The sequence below is a fragment of the Sander vitreus genome, chromosome 19, assembly GCF_031162955.1.
Source record: "Sander vitreus isolate 19-12246 chromosome 19, sanVit1, whole genome shotgun sequence".
NCBI classification, from domain to species: domain Eukaryota; kingdom Metazoa; phylum Chordata; class Actinopteri; order Perciformes; family Percidae; genus Sander; species Sander vitreus.
Genome location: NC_135873.1, coordinates 14,660,439 through 14,684,116, shown reverse-complemented (window position 1 = coordinate 14,684,116; position 23,678 = coordinate 14,660,439). Strand labels below are relative to the sequence as shown.

Genomic DNA, 23,678 nt, shown 5'->3' with positions numbered 1-23,678 from the left:
GGAATTGGACTAAAACTCTACAGTTTTTTTTATAGTAGGGGTGTTGAAATGAATCACTGCGCCGATGCATCGTGATGCGGACCTGGACGATTCTGCATCAATGCAGTGACAGACCATAATCAACTGTTGCCTACTGATGATGCTTGTTGTTTTCTGTCTGCTATGTTCAGACTCCGCTACAGCAGATACAATAAAAAGGGGATTCATGCATATCTGTCTGCTTGAATTTGTTGATGAAAACCATGTGTAATAAATAATAAAATTGAAGAGGTGAAGCAATCGTGATGCATCGCGATATCGAATTGGATCGAATCGTTGATCGTAGAGAGATCGTCACACCCCTGATGTATAGTGACAGTTCCAGTCTTACTGTGAACAATAATCCTGGTCCCGTTTCCAAACAGCGTCTGTCCACATGAAGTCAGGACACAGTAGAAGGTTCCAGCATCATCAGAGCTGAGGTTCCTCAGGAGAAGCTCATACACACAGCTAGTCTCTCCACTCTCAGTCCTCTGGCAGCTCTTATTTCCAGAGTAGTAGATCATTTGCGGAGCAGAGTGATGAGAGTTTTTCAGCCACGTGACACTAATGTGTTCTGCTGCACAGCGGCCAGTGTGAACAGAACAGCTGAGAGTCACAGAGTCTCCTGGCTGGACGGGTTCAGACGCCCGCTGCTGGACGCCAGAGTCACTGACCGGGTTCGCACCTTGGGGAAGAAATCAGAGAACCATTTAGCTCACATTCAGCCAGTGGCAGAAGAAGTATTCAGATCCTTTACTTAAGTAAAAGTACTAAAAATGTTGCAAAATGTGACATCAGGAAAATGTTATTAAGGTATTAAAAGTGAAAGTACTCAATGCAGAAAAATCCTCACATTTTAGAAGCTTACAAAGACCCAACAATTCCCCATGAGTAAGCATTTTGTGCGACAGTGGTGAGGAAAAACTTCCTGTTTCAATTTGTAAAGTAACTAAAGCTTTCAAATATATGTAGTGGAGTTAAAAAGTACATTATTTCCCTCTGAAATGTAGTGGAGTAGAAGTAGAAAGTGGCATGAAAAGGGAGGACTCAAGTAAAGTACAAGGACTTCAGTGAATGTACTGAGTTACATTCCACCACTGCATTCAGCTCAAATTATCAACAATCTTTTTTTTTTTTATCTTAAACTGTGGAGAATAAATACCTTTTATCATCAAAAAAGTTCCTTGTCCAAACTGAATGTCTCTTAAGTCCATCACTCCACAGTAGTATGTGCCAACGTCTTCCCACGTTGTCCTCGGGATAGTCAGAAGACTGCTGATGTGGTCCGATTGGACTTCATAACGGTGTGATTTCTCTTCAAATATTGTCAGATTATATAAAGTATCCGTGGAGGCCAGCAGCTGAAGTCTCCTCTCAGTGTTTAGTGTGTACCACACCCTGGTTCTTGCAGCACTTTTAATGTAACATGTAAAAGTAACTGTGTGTCCTAGCTCTACTGCTTGGAAAGCAGCTGGCTGAGAGATGGCACTTAGCTGTGCTTCACCTGAAAGATACAGAAAAGAAACAAGTCACTTTGATGTATGGAAATCCTCATTAAAAAAAGATCCAACAGGTGGATTTTGAGTTACTTACAAACAGACCAGAGCAGGCAAATATGTAGAAGGCACACGGTCATCTTCTCAGCTTGCATCCCCATCCTTCACACAGCAGGTCTGACAAAGTGCCAGAAGTGTCAACACTCTCACCGCGCATGAACATACGCTGCTGACTGCTGTCTGATTGGTTCACTAGATTCATCTACAGCCATATTTAATGGGGGGGCGGTGCCACCGGACTTTAGTAGCTGTATGGTTACAGAGCCACAGTTTGATTCAAGCCGGGGACCTTTGTTGCATGTCACATCCTTCTCTGCCCTTGTTTCCTGCCTACGTCTGCACTACTGTCAACTAAAGGCAATAAAAAAACTACTGTCTTGTCTTGGGAAAGGTCCTTGTGACCGCAACGACCAAATAAACAATGCAGAGGTGACAGGAAGTCAAGTCAAGTGTGTCAGGAATTATTATTATTTTTGTGGCAATAAATACATGTATAAAAAAAAAGAATGTTCAAAGCTTCAAGCTGTCAGTGTCTGCACAAAGTGCATTCAGGCACAGTGCTGAGTGTAGGTCACCTGCACTTTGGCAGTACACAGAGCCATAAGACAATACAAAGTAGAAGAAAATAGACTCAAAGTTTAAAATTACGCTGTGGGTCACATTTGGGTGTTGCCTAAGTAAAATGTGACCCAGCACGTGGCTTGTGTAGACGGCTGTAGTAGAAAGGGGGGGGGGGGAAGAAAAACTACAAAATAGCCCTTTTCAACCTTGACAGGAAATGAAGGTGGGGAAAGTGATAAAAGAACAGACAGAGGAATGAGAGAGCAAAAGAATGAAATCACTAAAAGTTGAATCCAGTTTTGGATATTTTTGGTGAAAAAAAAAGAAGAAAAGAAAAACAATGACATAGTTTATAAATGGAATGGCAGATGTTCCAAGAACCAGCTGGATTTACCAGACTTTTCCTGGGCAACAATGTGGTGCTGGAAGTGTGCTGATCCTTTAAAGCGGGTTTGGATGAAATCTCCAGATGTGATTGTGGACTTCCTTGATTCTGTTGGACCGACCCAAGTCAAGATAAGTCTCATCTCTTGCAACTTTCTTGGCTTCTCACATTCTACTGCCTCTTCTGTTAATGTGCATTAGCCCTCATATTCTACCCTCGGCCAAATTCCATCTATGTTTACACTGCACCTCAACCTGATCATTTCCTTTCTGGACTGACCTAACCTGAACTGCATTAATTGTGATTTTAAAGAACATTTCCATCATGTTATATTATGTCAGGGCAGGCGAAAACAGTCACATTATGGAGCAGGGCTTGTGTTCTAACTATTATAGAGTATTTTCATATTGCATAAATTGTTTAAGTATGCGTCAATGAAACTGTCTCGGAAAGCAAAGTGTGTGTGTGTGTGTGTGTGTGTGTGTGTGTGTGTGTGTCCACCGTTCATCCAATCTACTTCATACTTGGAGGGTATATTACTAGGTACCCAAGGGAACTTGTTGTTTGGGATTTGGAGCAGTTTGGACAGCGTTGAATATTAATAAATATGAATGAAACTAAGTGGCGGCACAATAAAGTGTGAGGAAAAAACAAAAGCTGCAGGGGCTCTCAATCAGGCATGTCTTCCGTGGCAGGGCTGCCAGTGATTATTACGCCTATTTGGAAATGAATACCTCCATATTTGGCCTGTGTGTTTCTGACCGCTGGATATAACCTACTAACCTTATTACTGAACTTTTCTTCACTTCCCTCAATGAGCACGAGTGGATATCCTGCAGGACTTGTACTATGACCGGACGGTACTTAAGAGGCATTATCAGCACAATGTACCTACATTTACTTAAAGGCTGTTCAAGGTGGAGCTTTCAACTCTAATATAATGCTAGATTCATAAATAATAATGCATCATATTTGAAAATTTAATATTTTGTGAGTAAAATCTGAGTTGGCAATGTAACCAGTAACATTTCTCTGCCAGGTAAATGTAGTAGTACAGTTTTTTCCTCTGAAGTACAAGTACAAAGTAAGTCAGTAGTAGTACAGTAGTACATTGACTTAAATACTGTCTTCAGTACAAATGTTGAAGACATCCTGCCTGAAACCGCATAGACGCCTGACATCTCTCTTTACCGTTACCTGCTGAGAGCTTCTTACATCTCCGGGGTTTGTGGCAGCATGTACAAAAAAAACAACAACCTACGAAGAATGTTCTGTGGTAACTTTGGCCTTCTGTATGTACTGGACATGTGATGTCAAAGGTGCAGGGCTGGTTAGAATCGTGGAAACTCTCACAGTAGCTAAGCCAAGCAGCACCGCAGAGGTGTGAGTGTAGTTCTTTCAAGTTGTGCAACAAGTGGTATGACAGTGAATCTCTCCGGCAGTCAGAAGACAAGTGTTTTATTTTTCAGTGGAAGAGCTTAGTTTATTGCAAGGCAAGCCTTTATACTTATTGCATTTGCTGAAATCATAAGCATTCATGTTTCGGGAAAATTCAAATGACCCTTTTGTCAAATATCTTGGTACACAGAAACAAAGTACAGACACGTGTCCAGCTCTACTGCTTTACACTGGAGTACACACATTCAGTCATGGTGCTGTCCCTCTGTCTTCTTGATGTGTTGCCGCTGTGATCCCTTAAAGCAGCGTAATGAAGGTTGTCTTCGCGTAACTGGTAACAAAATATAAAATGGTTCATCACTATTATTAAAGATACAGCCCAAGAAAGATGTGTGAAACACGGCAGGTGTCATGGATGGATAGAAAATGATACCTTACCGCTATGTTCGGAGTAGAAGTCGCTGAAAATGTTACATTACACTCTGGTTGTGACACACAAAATGAAAGCCATGTTATTTAAATGAACTATGCACTCAATACTTGCAGTCAGATTCAAAGAGTAACAGTTACCTGTACATTGGCAGCTTCTTTTGTTCAGCTTGTACACTGAGAAAGCCAGCAAAACACTCAGGATGGTGGTGAATGCTAAAGCTGCACTCAAGAAATAAACCCAGACAGGAGAGTCCACCTCATCTGTAGAGAGACGGACACCAGGAAATATTAAAGAGCTTTTAGATGTCTTCTCAATGTTGACTATAGGATAGGTGTGCATTTCTTCATGTATATCTTAGAAAACCATGCTGTCATGCCCATTTGTACATTGAAAAGTTATTGGTTATTTTTCCCTCCTAGTGTGCTAGCCACAAAGAGATCTCTTCAGTCATTTTGATGTAATATAGTAGTGGACAGAAAGCACTTCAGCAGTGTGACTTAGACAAAGAAAAGTGGGTATCTTCCAAATACAATACTCGATGCCAACATGCCGATTGAAAGACATATTGGACGGTTTACATCCAGTGAAGAATCCGTCTTCAGGGACAAAATCCCTTGTTCATCTTCCAATGTTAATCGTTTTAGTAAAAAATCCCCTCTTTGGGTTTCCATGGAAATTATTTCCATGCTGAGCTGCGGCGAAGAGATACTTGCTAGAGAAGTGTAGGCATGTTGGACGCAAAACACCAGCAATATTCTTACATGCCAGGACAAAGATAGCCACTTGATCAGGCTAACTCAGAATGCTGAAGCCTCATGATGGCTTGGGCTAAACTTTGGAATATGTGCACGAAACAAGGACTGTAGATTTTGTCCCCTATCGCCCACTGTGGAGTAGCACTAAGGAACTGCTTCATGGTCAATAAAGACATATGTATAATGATTACAGTGAGCAGGAATTCCTAATGCCTGCATTTGAGTATTGTATTAAGAAATGCAAACCTAGTGATACCTTTCTTTTAGGAGTTTTCATCGCTATTTATCAAATGAGATAACCTCGGCTAGAAAGTTCCTTACCCTCTAACTCCAGCTTGGTCCCGTTTCCAAACAGAATGTGTCCACATGAGGCAACAGCACAGTAGTAGGTCTCATGAGAAAGATTCAAACTCTTCATCGGCAGGTTGTAGACACAGGTGTGTGTTTGTGTGTTGGGTTTCCTCTCACACTGATCATTCCTGCCTCCATGGGTGTAAATGAGTCCTGGCTGAGATTCTTCAGACTTCTTGAACCAGTAAACACTGTGTTCTCCATCACAGGTCCCAGTGTGTACTGTACAGTTCAGAGTCACAGAGCCTCCTGGCTGGATGCTCTCAGATGAAGACTGATGGACTGTAGCTGGGACGTTTAAACCTGAACCTTTTACGCTGACTGTATTGCCCTCACAAAATTCAAAGTCATATAAGTTGCTCCCTACGCAGTAGTAAGTGGCTGAGTCTGAAATTTGCAGATCTGAAACCTTCAAGTGATATTTATCATTTACTTTGTCCAGTGAGAAGCGTGGATTGTTGTTGAATTCATCTTCAAAAGTTCCAATATCATTATGCCTATAGAACGTAGACATCAGCTTTGGTTTCTGTCCCAGAGTTTGCTTATACCAGTAATACATCACCGCCGTTGCATCATTGTCACAGATGCATGGCAAAGTCATATTTTCCCCAACATTAGGTGAGTGAAAATGTAATGAAGACGGTTTTAAAGTTGTCTTGTGAGCTGAGGAGAAAATGAGACAAAGCAAATACACAAGTTTATTTGAAATGTAATGCTAGTATGTTGTTGTGATCTGTATTGCAGAATGCATGGAAACATATGGTTATAGTTTAAAGTAAACCACAGGCAATAGAAAAACAACTTACCCATATTCGCCACAAACAGACATGTGAAATACAAAGCAAAGTTCGGAGGTGTCATCGTGCTTCAAATGCTGTGCGGAATGAGTTGAACTCTGTAAGTTCTCCACTCTTCACAGAGAAGGCTGTGTTTGATTGGCCAATCAGATTTGGAAACAGTGAACACATGTTCAGTGGCCCCCCACATTGGCAATGGTGTTCTCATCCTCAACAACAGTAATGACAACATGATGCTTGAACCTGACCTTGATCAATGAAACATAAATCACATATTGTGTATATACAATGAGGCCTATAAATACTAACTGTTGTAACTGGGGTACAATTTTTAAGTTATTCAAGAACATTATTCCTCTGACTTTCTGCTGTTTGATCCACAGTTAGTGGCTTTTCCCATGGTCCAAACACAAAGTAAGTAATCACTGTTGTCGGAAGAGACCATTTTCAGCAACAAATGAAAGGCTTAACGGCCATTTACAACTAGAAATAGACAGTGACTGTTCAATATTCTACATTGGGGTCTACTGAAAATGTACAGCATGCAGGGTTTGACACGTGAAAGTGTGTTCACATAGATACATACTAGTGATGCGCGGGTCAGAGTTCCTTAAAACCTGCACTCTCCCGACCCGTTATGAGATCCAATCCACACCGCCCAACCCATCAGAAAAGGATCACTTTTGTGATTTGGCAACACATAGTTGAAAATGTAAAATCCGCCAAATAAAAAAATCAAAACTGACAAAAAAAAATAACCCCAATAAGAAACAAGAAGAAATAAATGTATAAAATAATAAACTAAGCAATGTACATAAAGGTGCATAATGTTCATCCCAACTTGTTTGCAATGGCTTCCTTGGTCATTATGTACCGTAAGTAACCACACAGAGACATTGCTGATTGGCTGACCGTTGACAGTTAAGGACGTACGCTACACATGTCTTTTTTTTTTTTTTGGTGTGAACTCCTGCAGGCAACGAATTAAGGAAAGCTTCACTCTCAGGGGGAGTACAAGTTAACATAAGATGCTACGCTGCTATTTTACTTCCCATTGCATTATTGCAGCGTTAACCATTCCCTCCTTTCTTTGTGAGATTATCTGCATTTAAGACATGACCCTCATTTCACACAGCTGAATTGTTGTTTGCTCTCGGGTTCTGTCTGAGCCGCTGCACGCTGTGGCCCGCTGGCCACAGGCCGGTCTTCCTGTGTTCAAGTATAGGACTGAAGTTTCCACCAGCGGAAACCTGTTCTCACTAGTTCACACACGATTCACCACAGGAGTCAGAACAACAGTCAAATGCAGAGAGCTGGCTACTGTAAAGGTTGCACCCTCCGCTAAAGGGTATAAATAGACCAGAGGGGATTTCTGAACATGTTCTACCTGTGTCTGCAATGCTGTGTATTACAGTTTTTTTCTTTTCTTTTGGCACACACTCAATTCCCTTTGCAGCCTAGACTGCACGTTTGACACCAAAGTGTCCAGCTGAACCTCTTTTTTTCACATACAGTACTGTAGTTTGATTCCTTTGTGTTGTAAGCTCTGCTCTTTCTGTTTAATGTCTTTTGTGAAGCTTCCAGTGAGTGAATGAAAGGCTCTGCAACTCCTGAGTAATGTCGAGCAATGTGACTTTGCAACGTATTACTTACTTTATTCTGTTGCTAGCATAAATAGTAACTATTTACTTTTGTCTTCCTTTAGACAAACTCGCCCCTGGTGACGTCCTCACTTATTCAGTGAAGCACTAATATTTAAAAAAGTTGTCACAGTCAGAATCAGATTTATTGGTATGTGTATGTGTATACATACAAGGAATATGACAAGGAATAGGATTTTTGCTCCTTTGAATGTACATAAAACAAGAACAAAGCTGAACAAAAGTAAAACATCCATACGTATAACAATAGCATTTGTAAGACTATAGTGCAATAGGGCAGAGTGCAAGGGGTGCTGGAGTAATCATATATTTTTCCCTTCTATCGTCTTTTGTCTACTTCTGTTTATACTATGCTTTACTACATTGAAGGGCCAGCTTGCTTAAATTACAATCCCATATTGCTCCACCCACCCCAACAGTAAGCCATGTAGTTTGGGTTTTAATCTGCTTGGACTTTAAATTACACAGATCTATGATTCATGGTGCTACCGTCGATCCTCCATGTGAAGGGGAAATATCATTTTTTTTGTGTTGCTAAAAGCATACAAACATTAATTTTGATATTCCACAGATCTAGTTGTTAAAGGTCCCATGGCATGAAAATTTCACTTCATGAGGTTTTTTAACATTAATATGAGTTCCCCCAGCCTGCCTATGGTCCCCCAGTGGCTTGAAATGGTGATAGCTGTAAACCGAGCCCTGGGTATCCTGCTCTGCCTTTGAGAAAAAGTAAGCTCAGATGGGCCGATCTGGAACCTTCCCTTTATGATGTCATAAAGACAAGGTTACCTCCCCTTTCTCTGCTTTGCCCGCCCAGAGAATTTGGCCCGCCCATGAGAGAGAGACATCATGGCTTGCAAACAAGCGAAGCATGGCAGTTGGTCAAAGCCACACCCCTTCCCTCCACCTTGCCCCCCCTCTCTCCTCCTCAATAGCATTTAAAGCTACAGACACAGAAATGTCACATAAGGAAAGCTCATTGTGGGACTGGCTCTAGTGGCTGTAATTCTGCACCAAGGCTGAATTTCGGGAAAGAGACTTCAGATCCAGTTTTAGGGGACCACTAAGGCCTATATAAAAGAGACTTCAGATCCAGTATTAGGGGACCACTAAGGCCTATATAAAAGAGACTTCAGATACAGTATTAGGGGACCACTAAGGTCTATATAAAAGAGACTTCAGATACAGTATTAGGGGACCACTAAGGCCTATATAAAAGAGACTTCAGATACAGTATTAGGGGACCACTAAGGCCTATAAAAGCATCCAAAAAGCAGCATGTCATAAGTCCTTTAACAACAACTTCATTGGAACGTTTTTACACTAAAGAAATGGTCTCTATGGAAGGTTTCATGGACGTGCTGATGGTTGATTAAAAAGTCATTGTTTAAAGCTTTGAGAAGCCAAAATTATTTTCTTTTACAGTACAGCATTCATTCCATATTCCCGCCTGACAAATTCAGCCTCTGCAATTGATTCAGTTATGTCTTCAGGGCAAGCATGCCCAACAATAAATGTTTACTGAATTATAACCATTTATTAATTCCATGTCACAGAAGTGCAGTTGTGTTCGAAATAATAGCAACCCAACATCACTAACCTCATAACCTCCAATTGTTTTTTGGTAGAAGTGTTATTATATTATTATATTTCTACATGGCAAATAATTGACTAGTAAGTGTTGTAGAGTCATAGAAAACCAACAGACCCAACAGTCATGACATGCATGCTGCTCATTCTGTGTAATTGAATCTGTAATTGAAAGGGGCATGTTCAAAATAATAGCAGTGTTGTGTTCAATTAGTGAGGTGATTGATTCTGTGAAGAAACAGGTGTTAGTTATGGCCCATATTTAAGGAAGGAAGGAAGCAAATGTTGTGCATGCTGGTTATAGTGCATTTCACACTGAAATACTCAGCGAAATTGGTCATTCCGGACATTACTCTGAGGAGCAGCGGACTTTGATTAAAAAGTTGATTGGAGAGAGGAAAACATATAAAGAAGTGCAGAAAATTATAGGCTGCTCAGCCAAAATGATTTCAAATGCCTTGAAATGGCATCCAAAGCCTGAACGAATGGATCGAAGAATAGCCAAAATGGCAAAGGCTCAACCAATGATCAGCTCCAGGAAAATCAAAGAAGACTTAAAGTTACCTGTGAGTACTGTTACGATCAGAAGAAGGCTATGTGAAGCAAAGCTATCAGCTAGAAGCCCCCGCAAAGTCCCATTGCTGAAAAAAAGACATGTACTGAATAGGTTGAAATTTGCCAAAGGACACATTGACTGGCCAAAGGAGAAATGGGGCAACATTCTGTGGACTGATGAGAGCAAAATTGGGGGCCACAGACAGTTTGTCCGACGACCCCCATGCACTGAATTCAAGCCACAGTACACTGTGAAGACAGTAAAGCATGGTGGTGCAAAAATCATGTTATGGGAATGTTTCTCATACTGTGGTGTTGGGCCTATTTATCGCATACCAGAGATCATGGATCAGTTTCAATACATCAAAATACTTGAAGAGGTCATGTTGCCTTATGCTGAAGAGGAAATGCCTTTGAAATGGGTCTTTCAACAAGACAATGACCCAAAACACACCAGTAAGCGAGCAAAGATTGATGTTATGGAGTGGCCAGCCCAATCCCCAGACCTCAATCCCATAGAAAACTTGTGGGGTGACATCAAAAATGCTGTTTCTGAGGCAAAACCCAGTAATGCAGAGGAATTGTGGAATGTAGTTCAATCGTCCTGGGCTGGAATACCTGTTCACAGGTGCCAGAAGTTGGTCAACTCCATGCAACACAGATGTGAAGCAGTTCTCAGAAATAATGGTTATGCAAATAAATATTAGTGCAGGGATTCAAAGTAAAGCAAACCCTTGAGACATTTTTCAGTTCATACAGTAAATGTTTGAGTTTGTAAAGAAAAATGCAAATACTGCTATTTCTTTGAACAGCCTAATATTCCTTTTTCTTCACTTTCTGTAAAGGTATAACACACAAACTTGATCAATGTTGGTCATGTTTTGATTTGGAATTGAATGTGCAGTGTTCCCAATACATTGATATTATGGAATTAAAAGCTATTCTAAGGATTTTGAGCATTATTCACTTTGTTTTAAACACACTGCTTATTATTATTATTATTATTATTCTGAACACAACTGTATGCTATGGGATTTGGCACATTCAAGTCCTCAGTATTTAAATGTATTATATCTTGAGCTGCAAAGATGTGAAGTGCCAGCCAGAGTGCGAGCAAGGAGAAACGGCTACAGGAGAGCGCGACCAATTTTGCAAACACGATCAGGTGTTAAGAAAAAAACAAAACAATAACTTGCTAATGAGGCCAATATTTATTGGAAATATTTAGCTCCTCTGCTGAAACAACACGAAACGTCCTGTGATCCTGTATCACAAGTGCCGCAAATCCAGCATGGTAAGTCAGACGCTATATAAAGCTGTAGAAAGAACATAAAGTGACATGCAGCTGAACTGCCATTCCATACATCAGACTGCTTATTATTTAGACCGCTAAATATTCTGGTATGTCTCTTAACACCAGAATACAAATACAACTATCTTTGACAATGCCTTTCATCTATTTTGGTACATATTTCAGCACCATGGACAGAGGGCGTACGTCCACATTTAACACAGCAAGGCACATTGAACACACACGCACACACACACACGCACACTAGTAGGCCCTCGCGCGTTAAGCTCGCACAGGGCCTCGCACCCCACCTGCGACAGCTCTGGGCTGAGTGCAGCTTTAACTATAGTCATGAAGAAGCTACAGTTGCAGACTTCTTTATATTTCATACAGATAAAGCGGTCTTTGGTCATATTTCAAACTTGTGTAACGATATACATTTAGGCATTCCTACTCCTTCAGTCTTCATTCTCCCTGGTTTGTCTGTCTTCCCACCTGTCAGTTCTGTTGACAGTATCTGATGTTAGAATAAACTACACAGTCTCTACTAGCTTGTCTGTTGGGGAGGCGTCTAGGGGCCGAACACACAGTTGCATAGGTAACTGTATCAGTAGTCTGTGGAAAAAAAAGAAAATGAAAATCACTTGAGACTGGCCATAGAAAGACGTGGTGCAAATCAAACCAACACATTCTCGATCCCAACTCCTCTTGGCATTACTTTTTAACTTTCTGAGAACCCCTTTGGCATCATTTTTCAATGCGCTTCGTCAGAACCCCTTTCTGTCATTTTTCAAAGCACCTGGACAGGAACCTTTGGCATAGCTTTTGAACTCTCTGAGTCTGGACTCCTTGGCGTCCCTTGTTGACGTGCAGGGTAAAGCCACTTAGGGTAAGTAAAGGTCGTGGGTGGGGTTTAAACAGTTTTCTTTAAGTGACACGCAGGCCTTTATTTTGACAGGACAGCTGAAGACATGAAAGCCGAGAGAGAGGAGGAATGACATGCAGCAAAGGGGCGCAGGTCGGAGTCTAACCCGGGCCCGCTGCATCGAGGAGTAAACCTCTATATATGGGCGCCCGCTCTACCAACTGAGCTATCTGGGCGCCCTATGGCGCTCTTATCCTACATCATCTTACGTCACTGCGGTCGAGATGCTGCTATGCCTGAGGCCCCCAGGAAGCTTTGAAACAAATTAAACAATAGCGGACAAACGGTGGAATTGCAACTCTGGGCCGTCACATGAGGCCCAAAAATACTTTTTCCCATTGACATGACGACAGACACGTCTGTAAACCAGAGGATACATTTTTTTTTGAGCGTCACAACCGCTCAATGGTGTTTTAAGCCTCCAACGTCGCCTTTAAGGCAGTTAACCCTAACCTTAACCCTAACCCTAAACATAACCATTGCCTGGAAGGTGACGTTGGGGGCTTAAAACACCAAACACCGTCACGACTGAAATGACTCGTATCACTATTATTGATTAGCGCCGATCATCCGGGTAATTTTGGACTCAATGAAGGCTTTATGCTTCACTGAGCATCTCTCATAGGAATGAACGGGCCTCCGCCTTATACCGGCATTGCGTGTCGGTATCTGACTCTGAGGGCCACTGACCAGGCGTCAGTATTTGAGGAGGTGGGAGTGAGGCTTGATCAAACACAAAGGTTACACACAGCTGATGAATTACCTGATTGCCTTCAGAAGATCCATCCGTTGCCTCTGAAGAAACAAAGAGAAGTCAATTTCAGTTACTGCAGAATGTAACCAAATGTGTTTGTGATTCTGCTGCAGAGATACAGCTGATCAGTACGGTTTGAAATACCTGTGGAATCTTTCCTCTGACTCTTGCAAAGTTTCCATATAAGGATGAGTGTCACAATCCCCAGAATGATGTTTGACAGCGTCAGAGCAATCACAGTTGGACTCAGTTCAGATGGTGACAGATTGGTGACAGCATTTTCTGCAGAAGAAAATAAATGGTGCTTAGTTTTAATATAAATAACTAGCAGTGCAACATTCTCCATTTAAAAAAAAAAACAAAAACAAAAAAAAACTTGACATTTGAGTTACATAATCTCTTTAGGTCACTTACTGTTGACAATATCCTGCAGTTTTCAATATATAAAGGGTCAGTTCAGTCAAAGTGCACTCAGAAAACATTCCCCTATACATATGGTATATAGCCATAAAAAAGGTTTCATCAGAGACTTAATTTTAAAAATTTTTTTTTAAAAAGTAATCTTGAATATTTCCATTTAACGGTGTTTTTGTTGCCTTACCCTGACCATTCATTACCCAGAGTTTATTTGCCATAACCCCAATTTTTCCCGAACCTTAACCATACCGTAAAAATACTTTTCATCATTGATTAATCTGCTGATTATTTTCTGGATTCATCATTTGGTCAATTAAAAGTCAGGAAAGAGTGACAAATGTTTCGTGTTTTTGCTTGAAAAATGAACAACAATGAATCGATTATCAAAAAAGGTGCTGAATATTTTTCTGTCGATCGACTTAAGGAATAATCAGCCAATCGTTCCAACTCTAGCTGGCTTTGGACTCTGGGGTTTTTTGCAGCATTGTTCGATATTGACGTACATTCTTTCTGTGTTTATGATTTATATTTGCCAGGAATTGGAAGTACTTTGGACTAAAACTCTACATGTATAGTGACGGTTCCTGTCTTACTGTGAACAATAATCCTGGTCCCGTTTCCAAACAGCGTCTGTCCACATGAAGTCAGGACACAGTAGAAGGTTCCAGCATCATCAGAGCTGAGGTTCCTCAGGAGAAGCTCATACACACAGCTAGTCTCTCCACTCTCAGTCCTCTGGCAGCTCTTATTTCCAGAGTAGTAGATCATTTGCGGAGCAGAGTGATGAGAGTTTTTCAGCCACGTGACACTAATGTGTTCTGCTGCACAGCGGCCAGTGTGAACAGAACAGCTGAGAGTCACAGAGTCTCCTGGCTGGACGGGTTCAGACTCCCGCTGCTGGACGCCAGAGTCACTGACCGGGTTCGCACCTTGGGGAAGAAATATAATATGAACTATGATCATTAGCATTATGTTCACATTCGGCTGAAATCAGGGTGCTGTCAGGAGAGAGAATGAATACCTTTTAGCATCAAAAAGGTTCCCGATCCAAACTGAATCTCGTTTAACTGCATGACTCCACAGAAGTATGTTCCAACGTCTTCCCATGTTGTTGCAGAAATGCTCAGATGGCTGTTGATTATGTCAAATTTGACTGAATAATGGCGCTGAGAATCGCCAGGAAATATACTCCGATTAAAGAAATGATTGAATGCTGCCACAAGCTGCAGTCCCTTCCCTGTGGTGAATTTGTACCACACTCTTTTGTACAGGTCACTCTTTATGTGACATTCAATAGTAGCCGAGTCTCCAAGCTTCACTGTTTGGAAAGGAACAGGCTGAGAAATGTCTGCCGCACCTGAAATATACAGACAGGATATAAGAGTGTGTGTGTGTGTGTGTGTGTGTGTGTGTGTGTGTGTGTGTGTGTGTGTGTGTGTGAACGCTCATGAAAAGATTACACAGGTGGATTTCTGTTACTTACACAAAGGCCAGAGCAAGAGAACATTCACAAAGTAAAGCCTCATCTTCGTCTGCTTCACTGATCCGGCTTCTCCTCCTCAGCAGTTCTGACTGACTGAAGCAACAACAGCAGCAGCACACTTAACAGATTCACCACTTGTCCTACATTCTGCCACCTCCGTCAGGTCTGATTGGTTCATCATCCTCACCTTGCGGAACAAGATTTGCTAGTTCACATCGAAGCAAAAAAAAACAAACCCATCATGGCCCGTTTTACATCAAGATGTGTTGGCACACTGTCTCTACAGTCTGCTTGCTCTGTCTATAGAGACAATAAGGCATGGCCTGTTTGATATTAAATGAAAGCAGGTAAACCACAATGAGGTTGGCAAAATGGAAACTGCAATTTAGATGCATACTTTCCAGAAGAATGGAGGGAAACTGAAAGTGTGTCTACATGCAAAATGCTGGTAAGAAAGAAAATGTAAGTATGGGTAACAGATCAAGATATCTTATATCTATGTAACAGCCGCTGTACCATAGTACTTGGTTGCACTGACCTGAATGTGGTGAGCCAAGGGGAGAAATAAAACATTTTAGAAAGAAAAAAAAAAACCCTCGCTGCATCTCTTCTTTTTTTTTTCCAGAAACAGTGACCGTAGTTTTTTAGAGGGACTATTTTTTCTAGTACAAAGTACTTCCACTTAACCTGTAACAGGAACACTTTTTTTTTTAAATACATGCTTCTGCTGATTTTTTTTTTTTTTTATGAATTATTCTTTTCCCCCCTTATTGCATTGGGAAGGCAGAAATCTTAACAGACTAATATTGCAAAACTGGGACACATTGATTCATCTACATGGTATATACCATTTGATGTAAACAATGAATTGTGCTTTTTGTAATTTGTGTGGACTCACTCCTAATAAATGCAATTTCTGATAACAGACGGCTTGAAGGAACATTTGGAAAATTTGAAATCCATCCATCCATCCATCCATCTTCATCCGCTTATCCGGGGTTCGGGTCGCGGGGGTAGCAGCTCCAGCAGGGGACCCCAAACTTCCCTTTCCCGGGCCACATTAACCAGCTCCGACTGGGGGATCCCGAGGCGTTCCCAGGCCAGGTTAGAGATATAATCCCTCCACCTAGTCCTGGGTCTCCCCCGAGGCCTCCTCCCAGCTGGACGTGCCTGGAACACCTCCCTAGGGAGGCGCCCAGGGGGCATCCTTACCAGATGCCCGAACCACCTCAACTGGCTCCTTTCGACGCAAAGGAGCAGCGGCTCTACTCCGAGCTCCTCACGGATAACTGAGCTTCTCACCCTATCTCTAAGGGAGACGCCAGCTACCCTCCTGAGGAAACCCATTTCGGCCGCTTGTACCCTGGATCTTGTTCTTTCGGTCATGACCCAGCCTTCATGACCATAGGTGAGGGTAGGAACAAAAACTGACCGGTAGATTGAGAGCTTTGCCTTCTGGCTCAGCTCTCTTTTCGTCACAACGGTGCGATAAATTGAATGTAATACCGCACCTGCTGTGCCGATTCTCCGACCAATCTCCCGCTCCATTGTCCCCTCACTCGCGAACAAGACCCCAAGGTACTTGAACTCCTTCACTTGGGGTAAGGACTCATTCCCTACCTGGAGAAGGCACTCCATCGGTTTCCTGCTGAGAACCATGGCCTCCGATTTAGAGGTGCTGATCCTCATCCCAGCCGCTTCACACTCGGCTGCGAACCGATCCAGTGAGTGCTGAAGGTCACAGGCCGATGATGCCATCAGGACCACATCATCTGCAAAAAGCAGCGATGAGATCCCCAGCCCACCGAACTGCAACCCCTCTCCACCCCGACTACGCCTCGATATCCTGTCCATAAATACTACAAACAGGATTGGTGACAAAGCGCAGCCCTGGCGGAGGCCAACTCTCACCTGAAACGAGTCCGACTTACTGCCGAGAACCCGGACACAGCTCTCGCTTTGGTCGTACAGAGATTGGATGGCCCTGAGAAGGGACCCCTCACCCCGTACTCCCGCAGCACCTCCCACAGTATCTCCCGGGGCACCCGGTCATACGCCTTCTCCAGATCCACAAAACACATGTAGACTGGTTGGGCATACTCCCAGGCTCCCTCCAGGATCCTTGCGAGAGTAAAGATCTGGTCCGTTGTTCCACGACCAGGACGGAATCCGCATTGTTCCTCTTCAACCTGAGATTCGACTATCGACCGAACCCTCCTTTCCAGCACCTTGGAGTAGACTTTACCGGGAGGCTGAGAAGTGTGATACCCCTGTAATTGGCACACACCCTCTGGTCCCCCTTTTTAAAAAGGGGGAACCACCACCCCGGTCTGCCACTCCTTAGGCACCGTCCCCAGACTTCCACGCAATGTTGAAGAGGCGTGTCAACCAAGACAACCCCTCCACACCCAGAGCTTTAAGCATTTCTGGACGGATCTCATCAATTCCTGGGGCTTTGCCACTGTGGAGTTGTTTAACTACCTCAGCAACCTCCACCAGGGAAATTGATGCCAATCCCCCCTCATCCTCCAGCTCTGCCTCTACCATAGAGGGCGTATTAGTCGGATTTAGGAGTTCCTCAAAGTGCTCCTTCCACCGCCCTATTACCTCCTCAGTTGAGGTCAACAGCGTCCCCATCCTTACTGTACACAGCTTGGATGGTTCCCCGCTCCCCTCCTGAGGTGGCGAACGGTTTTCCAGAAGCACCTTGGTGCCGACCGAAAGTCCTTCTCCATGTCTTCTCCGAACTTCTCCCACACACGCTGCTTTGCCTCTTTCACGGCAGAGGCTGCAGCCCTTCGGGCCCTTCGGTACCTTGCAACTGCCTCCGGAGTCGTCTGGGATAACATATCCCGGAAAGACTCCTTCTTCAGTCGGACGGCTTCCCTGACCACCGGTGTCCACCACGGTGTTCGTGGGTTACCGCCCCTTGAGGCACCTAAGACCCTAAGACCACAGCTCCTCACCGCAGCTTCAGCAATGGAAACTTTGAACATTGTCCACTCGGGTTCAATGCCCCCCAGCCTCCACAGGGATGCACGAAAGCTCCGCCGGAGGTGTGAGTTGAAAGTCTCTCTATCTCTCTCTCTCTCTCTCTCTCTATCTCTCTCTATCTATCTCTCTATCTCTCTCTCTCTCTCTCTCTCTCTCTCTCTCTCTCTCTCTCTCTCTCTCTCTCTATCTCTCTATCTCTCTATCTCTCTCTCTCTATCTCTCTCTATCTATCTCTCTCTCTCTCTATCTCTCTATATCGCTCTCTATCTATCTCTCTCTCTGTATCTCTCTATCTCTCTCTCTATCTATCTATCTATCTCTCTCTCTCTCTATCTATCTCTATCTCTCTATCTCTCTCTCTATCTCTCTTTGTGCTACCATGCTTGTTTGTGCTTCCCTGGGTGTACATCCACCGGTCATTCTTTCATTTTCCAACTGCGGTGGACTTGGGGAAACAGTGGGCCGCATTTTTGGATCGCCGTGGTTGAGTAGTCCAGCTTGTGCTGGGCTCATTTCCCCCAAAACCAGTTCAATAACTACGCCTAGAAAGCCCCCGCTCAAAATGTTCTTAGAATCTCTGTTACAGTTAAAGTATGTTATCACAAAAAGAATGCATGTTAGATACATATCATTTTGTTGTTTGGCTGTATAACACTTTTCTCAATAAAATAAACTTGGTAACACTTTATAATAATGGTACACAAAGTATCATGAATTCATGCATGAAAAAGAATGAATTCATTGATGTACACTTTTCAGAATTACTGTGGCTGAGCTAAGGGAGGTCGTAGGCTGTGGTAAACAGGTGGTGTTTCAGGAGTTTTTTTAAGATTATTTTTTGGGGCTTTTCCCTTTTATTTTTGAAAGTGGATAGAGAGAGATGGGGCGAACACTCTTACTGGGTGAGCTAGAGGTCGCCCCATTTCAGGAGCTTTTAAAAAATGTCCAGGGATGTAGCATTTCAGATATCTGCAGGGAGGGTGTTCCAGAGGGATGGGGCTGCAACACTAAAGGTGTCCGAAGGTACAGAGTCTGGTGTGGGGAATGGAGAGCAGGCCAGCGTCTGAGGACCGCAGGCTTCGAGGTGGGGTGTATGGATGGAGGAGGTCGGAGAGGTACTGAGGGGCCAGGGCATGGAGGGAATTGTAGGTGAGGAGGATTTTATATGTGATGCAGGACTTAATTGGGAGCCAATGAAGGTGGATGAGGGTTGGGGTGATGTGCTCTGCTGCCAGGGTCCTCAACCACACCAAGACCTGGCAGCAGAGTTTTGGACATACTGGAGCAGGAACAATACGTTAATGAATGCATCAATTAAGGGATTTCATTCCTCATGATTTCTGATTTATTAATGATGTTCATGTCTCCTTCATAATCTGTAGTTAAAGTGACAGGCTAAAGAAACTGAATTGTAGTATTGTAATCATGATTAACAAAACATTACTTATTCATTATTTCATCATGTTTGTGGCCCTTCTAATAAAGTGATGGACCTGGTCCATCTCTAACATTGATAAAATAACATGATTAATGGTGGCATACAATTAATTAAGAATTATAGGAGTGGGTTGGCAAAATGATACTGAAGTCACTACATTTACACAAAATACAGTATACTTTATTCACAACAACATAAGGCACTTAAAGAGTTATGTCTAAGAACAATGCTCAGCCAAATAGGATATTTATGAATTTTACTTTTTACTAACTTCTAAGTGTCTGAAGACCAGAAATGTCTTTCCGTTTCTTTTGATTTGTGGCATTACTGATAGTTCATGAAGTACTACATGAATTAATACATGCTTTTTCATGCATTAGGTCATACATGAATTAATAATAATTAATGTACCATTATTATAAAGTGTTAACATAAACTTTGACAAAGCTATTGTTTGTGGAGATGTAATTAAAGCCAACTGGTAAAGCAGTGAGAATACTTTGAATTGTCTGATCAAACCATAACCTTTGTTTGGGTTTTTCTAACCACATCGCTACTTAACTTCTGTGATTTTTTTTTTGTGCTCATGAGCTGTGTGTGGTTTAATACACAGAAAGACATCAATGAAATTCTGCTTCTAAACACACAGTTTGATCACAAAAATAGGTTCCTGTGATCCCCTGAAAGTCTCAGTGGTGGAGTTACATGGGTTCCTTGCAACAGAATGAGGACATCCTGCTCGAAACCACCAACATACAGACACAGAGAGAGCAAACTCTACCTATGTATAGAAAGTTCTCTTCTTTTACTGACGACCACACTATTTCTGTGTTGAAGGGGTAATGTTAAGCAGGAGTTAGCAAGCTAACGTTCGCCAACTAATGTCGGCTGGCTGACTTGCTGGTTCCGCCGTTCTTTTATGCTGCATCGATTACAGAGAATGAGCTGAACAGCGGGCTGGGTCTAACGTTAGCGGTCTGCTGACCCATTGCTGCTGGGTCTAACTGTCCCTCCTCACTCTCTGCAACTCCGAGAACGAACACAGTTTACAGCCCTACTGACGCGTATTGTCACTATGACAACTAAGAACAATCGCCATTTTGTTGTATACCAATCAAATGAACACACGAAAAAGTTCAATGGCCTTTCTATCCATTTTATTTATATGATCCAAATACAATACACATTTTCTAAAGGCGCAGTCTGCCACTTTAAAAAAACAAAAATAATTCCAGTGCTGGTTCCATAGTATGAGAATTTGGGATGGTCATCATGGAAACATTAATTGGTCATGTGGCAAGGGCTGGGAAGATTGGCAGAACAGTCAAGTGACAGTACTCTGATCCAATGGAAATCACAATTGTCAGATTGACAGCACTGTAGCCCAATGGATTGGTGGTGGTGGGGGGCACCAGGGGGGGAGAATACATATCTCCCATGCAGTCCGCTTGGAGTTTAATATCCCGTGCAGGTCCTAACTGTATTTATCCCTGCCAGATCACAAGTCCAGTTGTAACGCTTCCTGTTTTTCCTTTTACTCGCAAGTCTGTCAGTCCTTTTGAGAGTACTTGACATGAGAATAAACTACGGCGTCGCTACTGTATTCCACTGGAGCCGTTCTGCAGGAGGAGCCTCTGGGAGCAGAACACACTGCTGCATACATCACTGCATCTCCAGGCTGAAAGACAATGACAGTGTTAGTTCTGAACATTTGGACTCAAAGAGAGGAGACATAGACCGCATTAAGTTGCCATTAAACAGTGACTGAGAAATACTGTATATACCACATTAGAACCTTTAAAGACATACAACTGAAATTGTAACCAGAAACCGAGCTAGAAGAAATCAGGCTGTTCTCATGAACCATTCGTAGGTACAGCTACGGATAATAATTTCCTGTATATTGTATTTGTTCCACGCATTTATTGCTGTATGCACCACAGTAACTGCTGCTGTGTAAGACTCCGTCGTTCTCCGCGTAGAGGAGGTCGGGGTGGACGGTTGGGTCATAAAACAGCGCTTTCAAGCCGGGGAGCGCAGTTTCTGTCCTGGGATGAAACAAAGACTTTCACCTAGGATACGTGTGTTTATGTTTAAACCCAAACCACGATCTTTTATCTAATCTTAACTAGTCGTTTTGGTGTCTAAACTTAACTGTTGTCACATAGTCTCGCATTGCCAGACCTCCCTTCACAGCGCTGTGGAGGAGGGTCTGGCTAGTTCAAGCAGCATTCCGGGATGGGAGAAAAACGTGCTCCGGTTTATTGGCATTTCTTTAAACCAATCGCAATTGTCAGACGGAGCCACGGTGCCGCTGCAAAATAGCCTCGGGAAGGAACTTGTTTTGGTGGAACGTGTTCAAAAGTTGTTTTAGTCGTGCTACAGAAAACTCAGATTGGACAGATAATCTAGCTAGCTGTCTGGATTTACCCTGCAGAGATCTGAGGAGCAGTTAACCATAGTCCTCAGAAATCCACCGGGGTTTAGAACGCCAACACAAAGAAAGCGGAAGATGAGGGACATTCGGCCGAAAAAGGTGGGACATCCGGCGGAATTTTGGGCAGCACCGGAACTATCCCAGGAGTGGAACGTCGTTGATAAAAATAGTTGTCACTCAACAGCCACCTTTTGTCTACTAAACTCAACTGCAACAACGGCTGAAAGGACTATCACCTCTCTGTGCTCTGTACTCGTCTCACAGTAACCTTTTCTCGGCTACATTTTACTGTAAAGACCACTAAACTTGTCAGCTAAGCTCAACTGCAACGGCCCCTGAAAGAACCGTCACCTCGCGGTGCCCTTTTTCCAGCTACCAGTAACCTTTTCTCGGCTAAATTGAACTGTAAGACTGCTTAACTTAAGTCATGTGACGGGACGTCATGTGACCGGCCGGACGTCACTGTATTTTTTGTACAATATCATACGAACCCGTTTTTATGAGAATGCGTTGAACAAATGGATTACCTGATTGGCTTCAAGAGATCCATCCCTGGATCCTAAAACAAAAATGACTTCTGTCACTGCTACTGCAGAATATAACAGAACATATCAGCTTTTGCTTCAGATATACAGATATTTAATATAATACATAGTTGTTCATACCTGTGGGATCTTTCTTGTGTTTTTTGCAAACTTTCCATACAAGCACAAGTGTCCCAATCCCAAGAACGGTGTTTGACAGCATCAGTGTAATAACCGTTGGACTCAGATCAGCTGATTCAGTGAAGGCAACGTCTCCTTTGAAACATATGAGAATGAACAGTATTTAATTATACCTTCTGTAAATGGCTGCAAACATGAACACAAATCTTAATTTCTTAAATGAAAACGTTTTATAAGAGCAAGATTTTCTTGGACTTGGAACATTTTCTTCAACTTCTAACCCCAATATTTCTCGAACCTAGTCAGCGTAAACCAAAACTTGAAAACATGAAAACATTGGCTTTAGGGCAGCATAGCAATTATTTTCTTCTGAGTATTTTATTCGATTTTTTTTAATTAATTTGATCTATAAAATATCAGGAAATGGTGACCAACAATGAATCGATTATCAAAATAGTTGCTGATTATATTTCTGTTGATCGATTGAAGGAATAATCGTTCTTCATTTCAGCTCTAGCTGGCTTTGGACTTAATCTGGGGTTTTACAGCATTCTTCAATATTGACCTAACATTTTCTCTGTGTTTATGATTCATAATATTTGCTAGGAATTGGACTAAAACTCTACAGTTTTTTTTATAGTAGGGGTGTTGAAATGAATCACTGCGCCGATGCATCGTGATGCGGACCTGGACGATTCTGCATCAATGCAGTGACAGACCATAATCAACTGTTGCCTACTGATGATGCTTGTTGTTTTCTGTCTGCTATGTTCAGACTCCGCTACAGCAGATACAATAAAAAGGGGATTCATGCATATCTGTCTGCTTGAATTTGTTGATGAAAACCATGTGTAATAAATAATAAAATTGAAGAGGTGAAGCAATCGTGATGCATCGCGATATCGAATTGGATCGAATCGTTCATCGTAGAGAGATCGTCACACCCCTGATGTATAGTGACAGTTCCAGTCTTACTGTGAACAATAATCCTGGTCCCGTTTCCAAACAGCGTCTGTCCACATGAAGTCAGGACACAGTAGAAGGTTCCAGCATCATCAGAGCTGAGGTTCCTCAGGAGAAGCTCATACACACAGCTAGTCTCTCCACTCTCAGTCCTCTGGCAGCTCTTATTTCCAGAGTAGTAGATCATTTGCGGAGCAGAGTGATGAGAGTTTTTCAGCCACGTGACACTAATGTGTTCTGCTGCACAG

General features: G+C 42.6%; 4 protein-coding genes across 4 annotated transcripts in view; all 4 read right to left on the bottom strand.

Moving 5' to 3' along the window:
* Nucleotides 1–1,743, bottom strand: part of LOC144534631 (signal-regulatory protein beta-2-like) — a 7,812-nt gene extending 6,069 nt beyond the window's left edge. The window contains exons 1-3 of the mRNA XM_078276640.1: nucleotides 1,615–1,743; nucleotides 1,184–1,525; nucleotides 371–706 (exon numbers count right to left, since the gene is read on the bottom strand). Of these exons, the coding sequence (XP_078132766.1) occupies nucleotides 371–706; nucleotides 1,184–1,525; nucleotides 1,615–1,678 (742 nt within the window). The 5' untranslated portion in view covers nucleotides 1,679–1,743. The remainder of the gene's footprint in view (nucleotides 1–370; nucleotides 707–1,183; nucleotides 1,526–1,614) is intronic.
* Nucleotides 1,744–3,965: 2,222 nt separating this feature from the next.
* On the bottom strand, nucleotides 3,966–6,419 carry LOC144534471 (uncharacterized). The gene is made up of 5 exons (XM_078276405.1): nucleotides 6,267–6,419; nucleotides 5,431–6,123; nucleotides 4,492–4,614; nucleotides 4,360–4,403; nucleotides 3,966–4,252 (listed from the first exon to the last, which is right to left on the bottom strand). The coding sequence occupies exons 1-5, from the start codon at nucleotides 6,319–6,321 to the stop codon at nucleotides 4,139–4,141; spliced, it is 1,029 nt and encodes a 342-aa protein (XP_078132531.1). The 5' UTR covers nucleotides 6,322–6,419; the 3' UTR covers nucleotides 3,966–4,138.
* Nucleotides 6,420–11,075: 4,656 nt separating this feature from the next.
* LOC144534507 (signal-regulatory protein beta-2-like) lies at nucleotides 11,076–15,187 on the bottom strand. Its single transcript, XM_078276476.1, has 6 exons — nucleotides 14,934–15,187; nucleotides 14,472–14,807; nucleotides 14,044–14,379; nucleotides 13,178–13,315; nucleotides 13,043–13,074; nucleotides 11,076–11,969 (listed from the first exon to the last, which is right to left on the bottom strand). The coding sequence occupies exons 1-6, from the start codon at nucleotides 14,974–14,976 to the stop codon at nucleotides 11,853–11,855; spliced, it is 1,002 nt and encodes a 333-aa protein (XP_078132602.1). The 5' UTR covers nucleotides 14,977–15,187; the 3' UTR covers nucleotides 11,076–11,852.
* Nucleotides 15,188–20,505: 5,318 nt separating this feature from the next.
* On the bottom strand, nucleotides 20,506–23,672 carry LOC144534131 (uncharacterized). The gene is made up of 4 exons (XM_078275869.1): nucleotides 23,443–23,672; nucleotides 22,468–22,602; nucleotides 22,330–22,361; nucleotides 20,506–21,043 (listed from the first exon to the last, which is right to left on the bottom strand). The coding sequence occupies exons 1-4, from the start codon at nucleotides 23,615–23,617 to the stop codon at nucleotides 20,915–20,917; spliced, it is 471 nt and encodes a 156-aa protein (XP_078131995.1). The 5' UTR covers nucleotides 23,618–23,672; the 3' UTR covers nucleotides 20,506–20,914.
* Nucleotides 23,673–23,678: the final 6 nt, after the last annotated feature.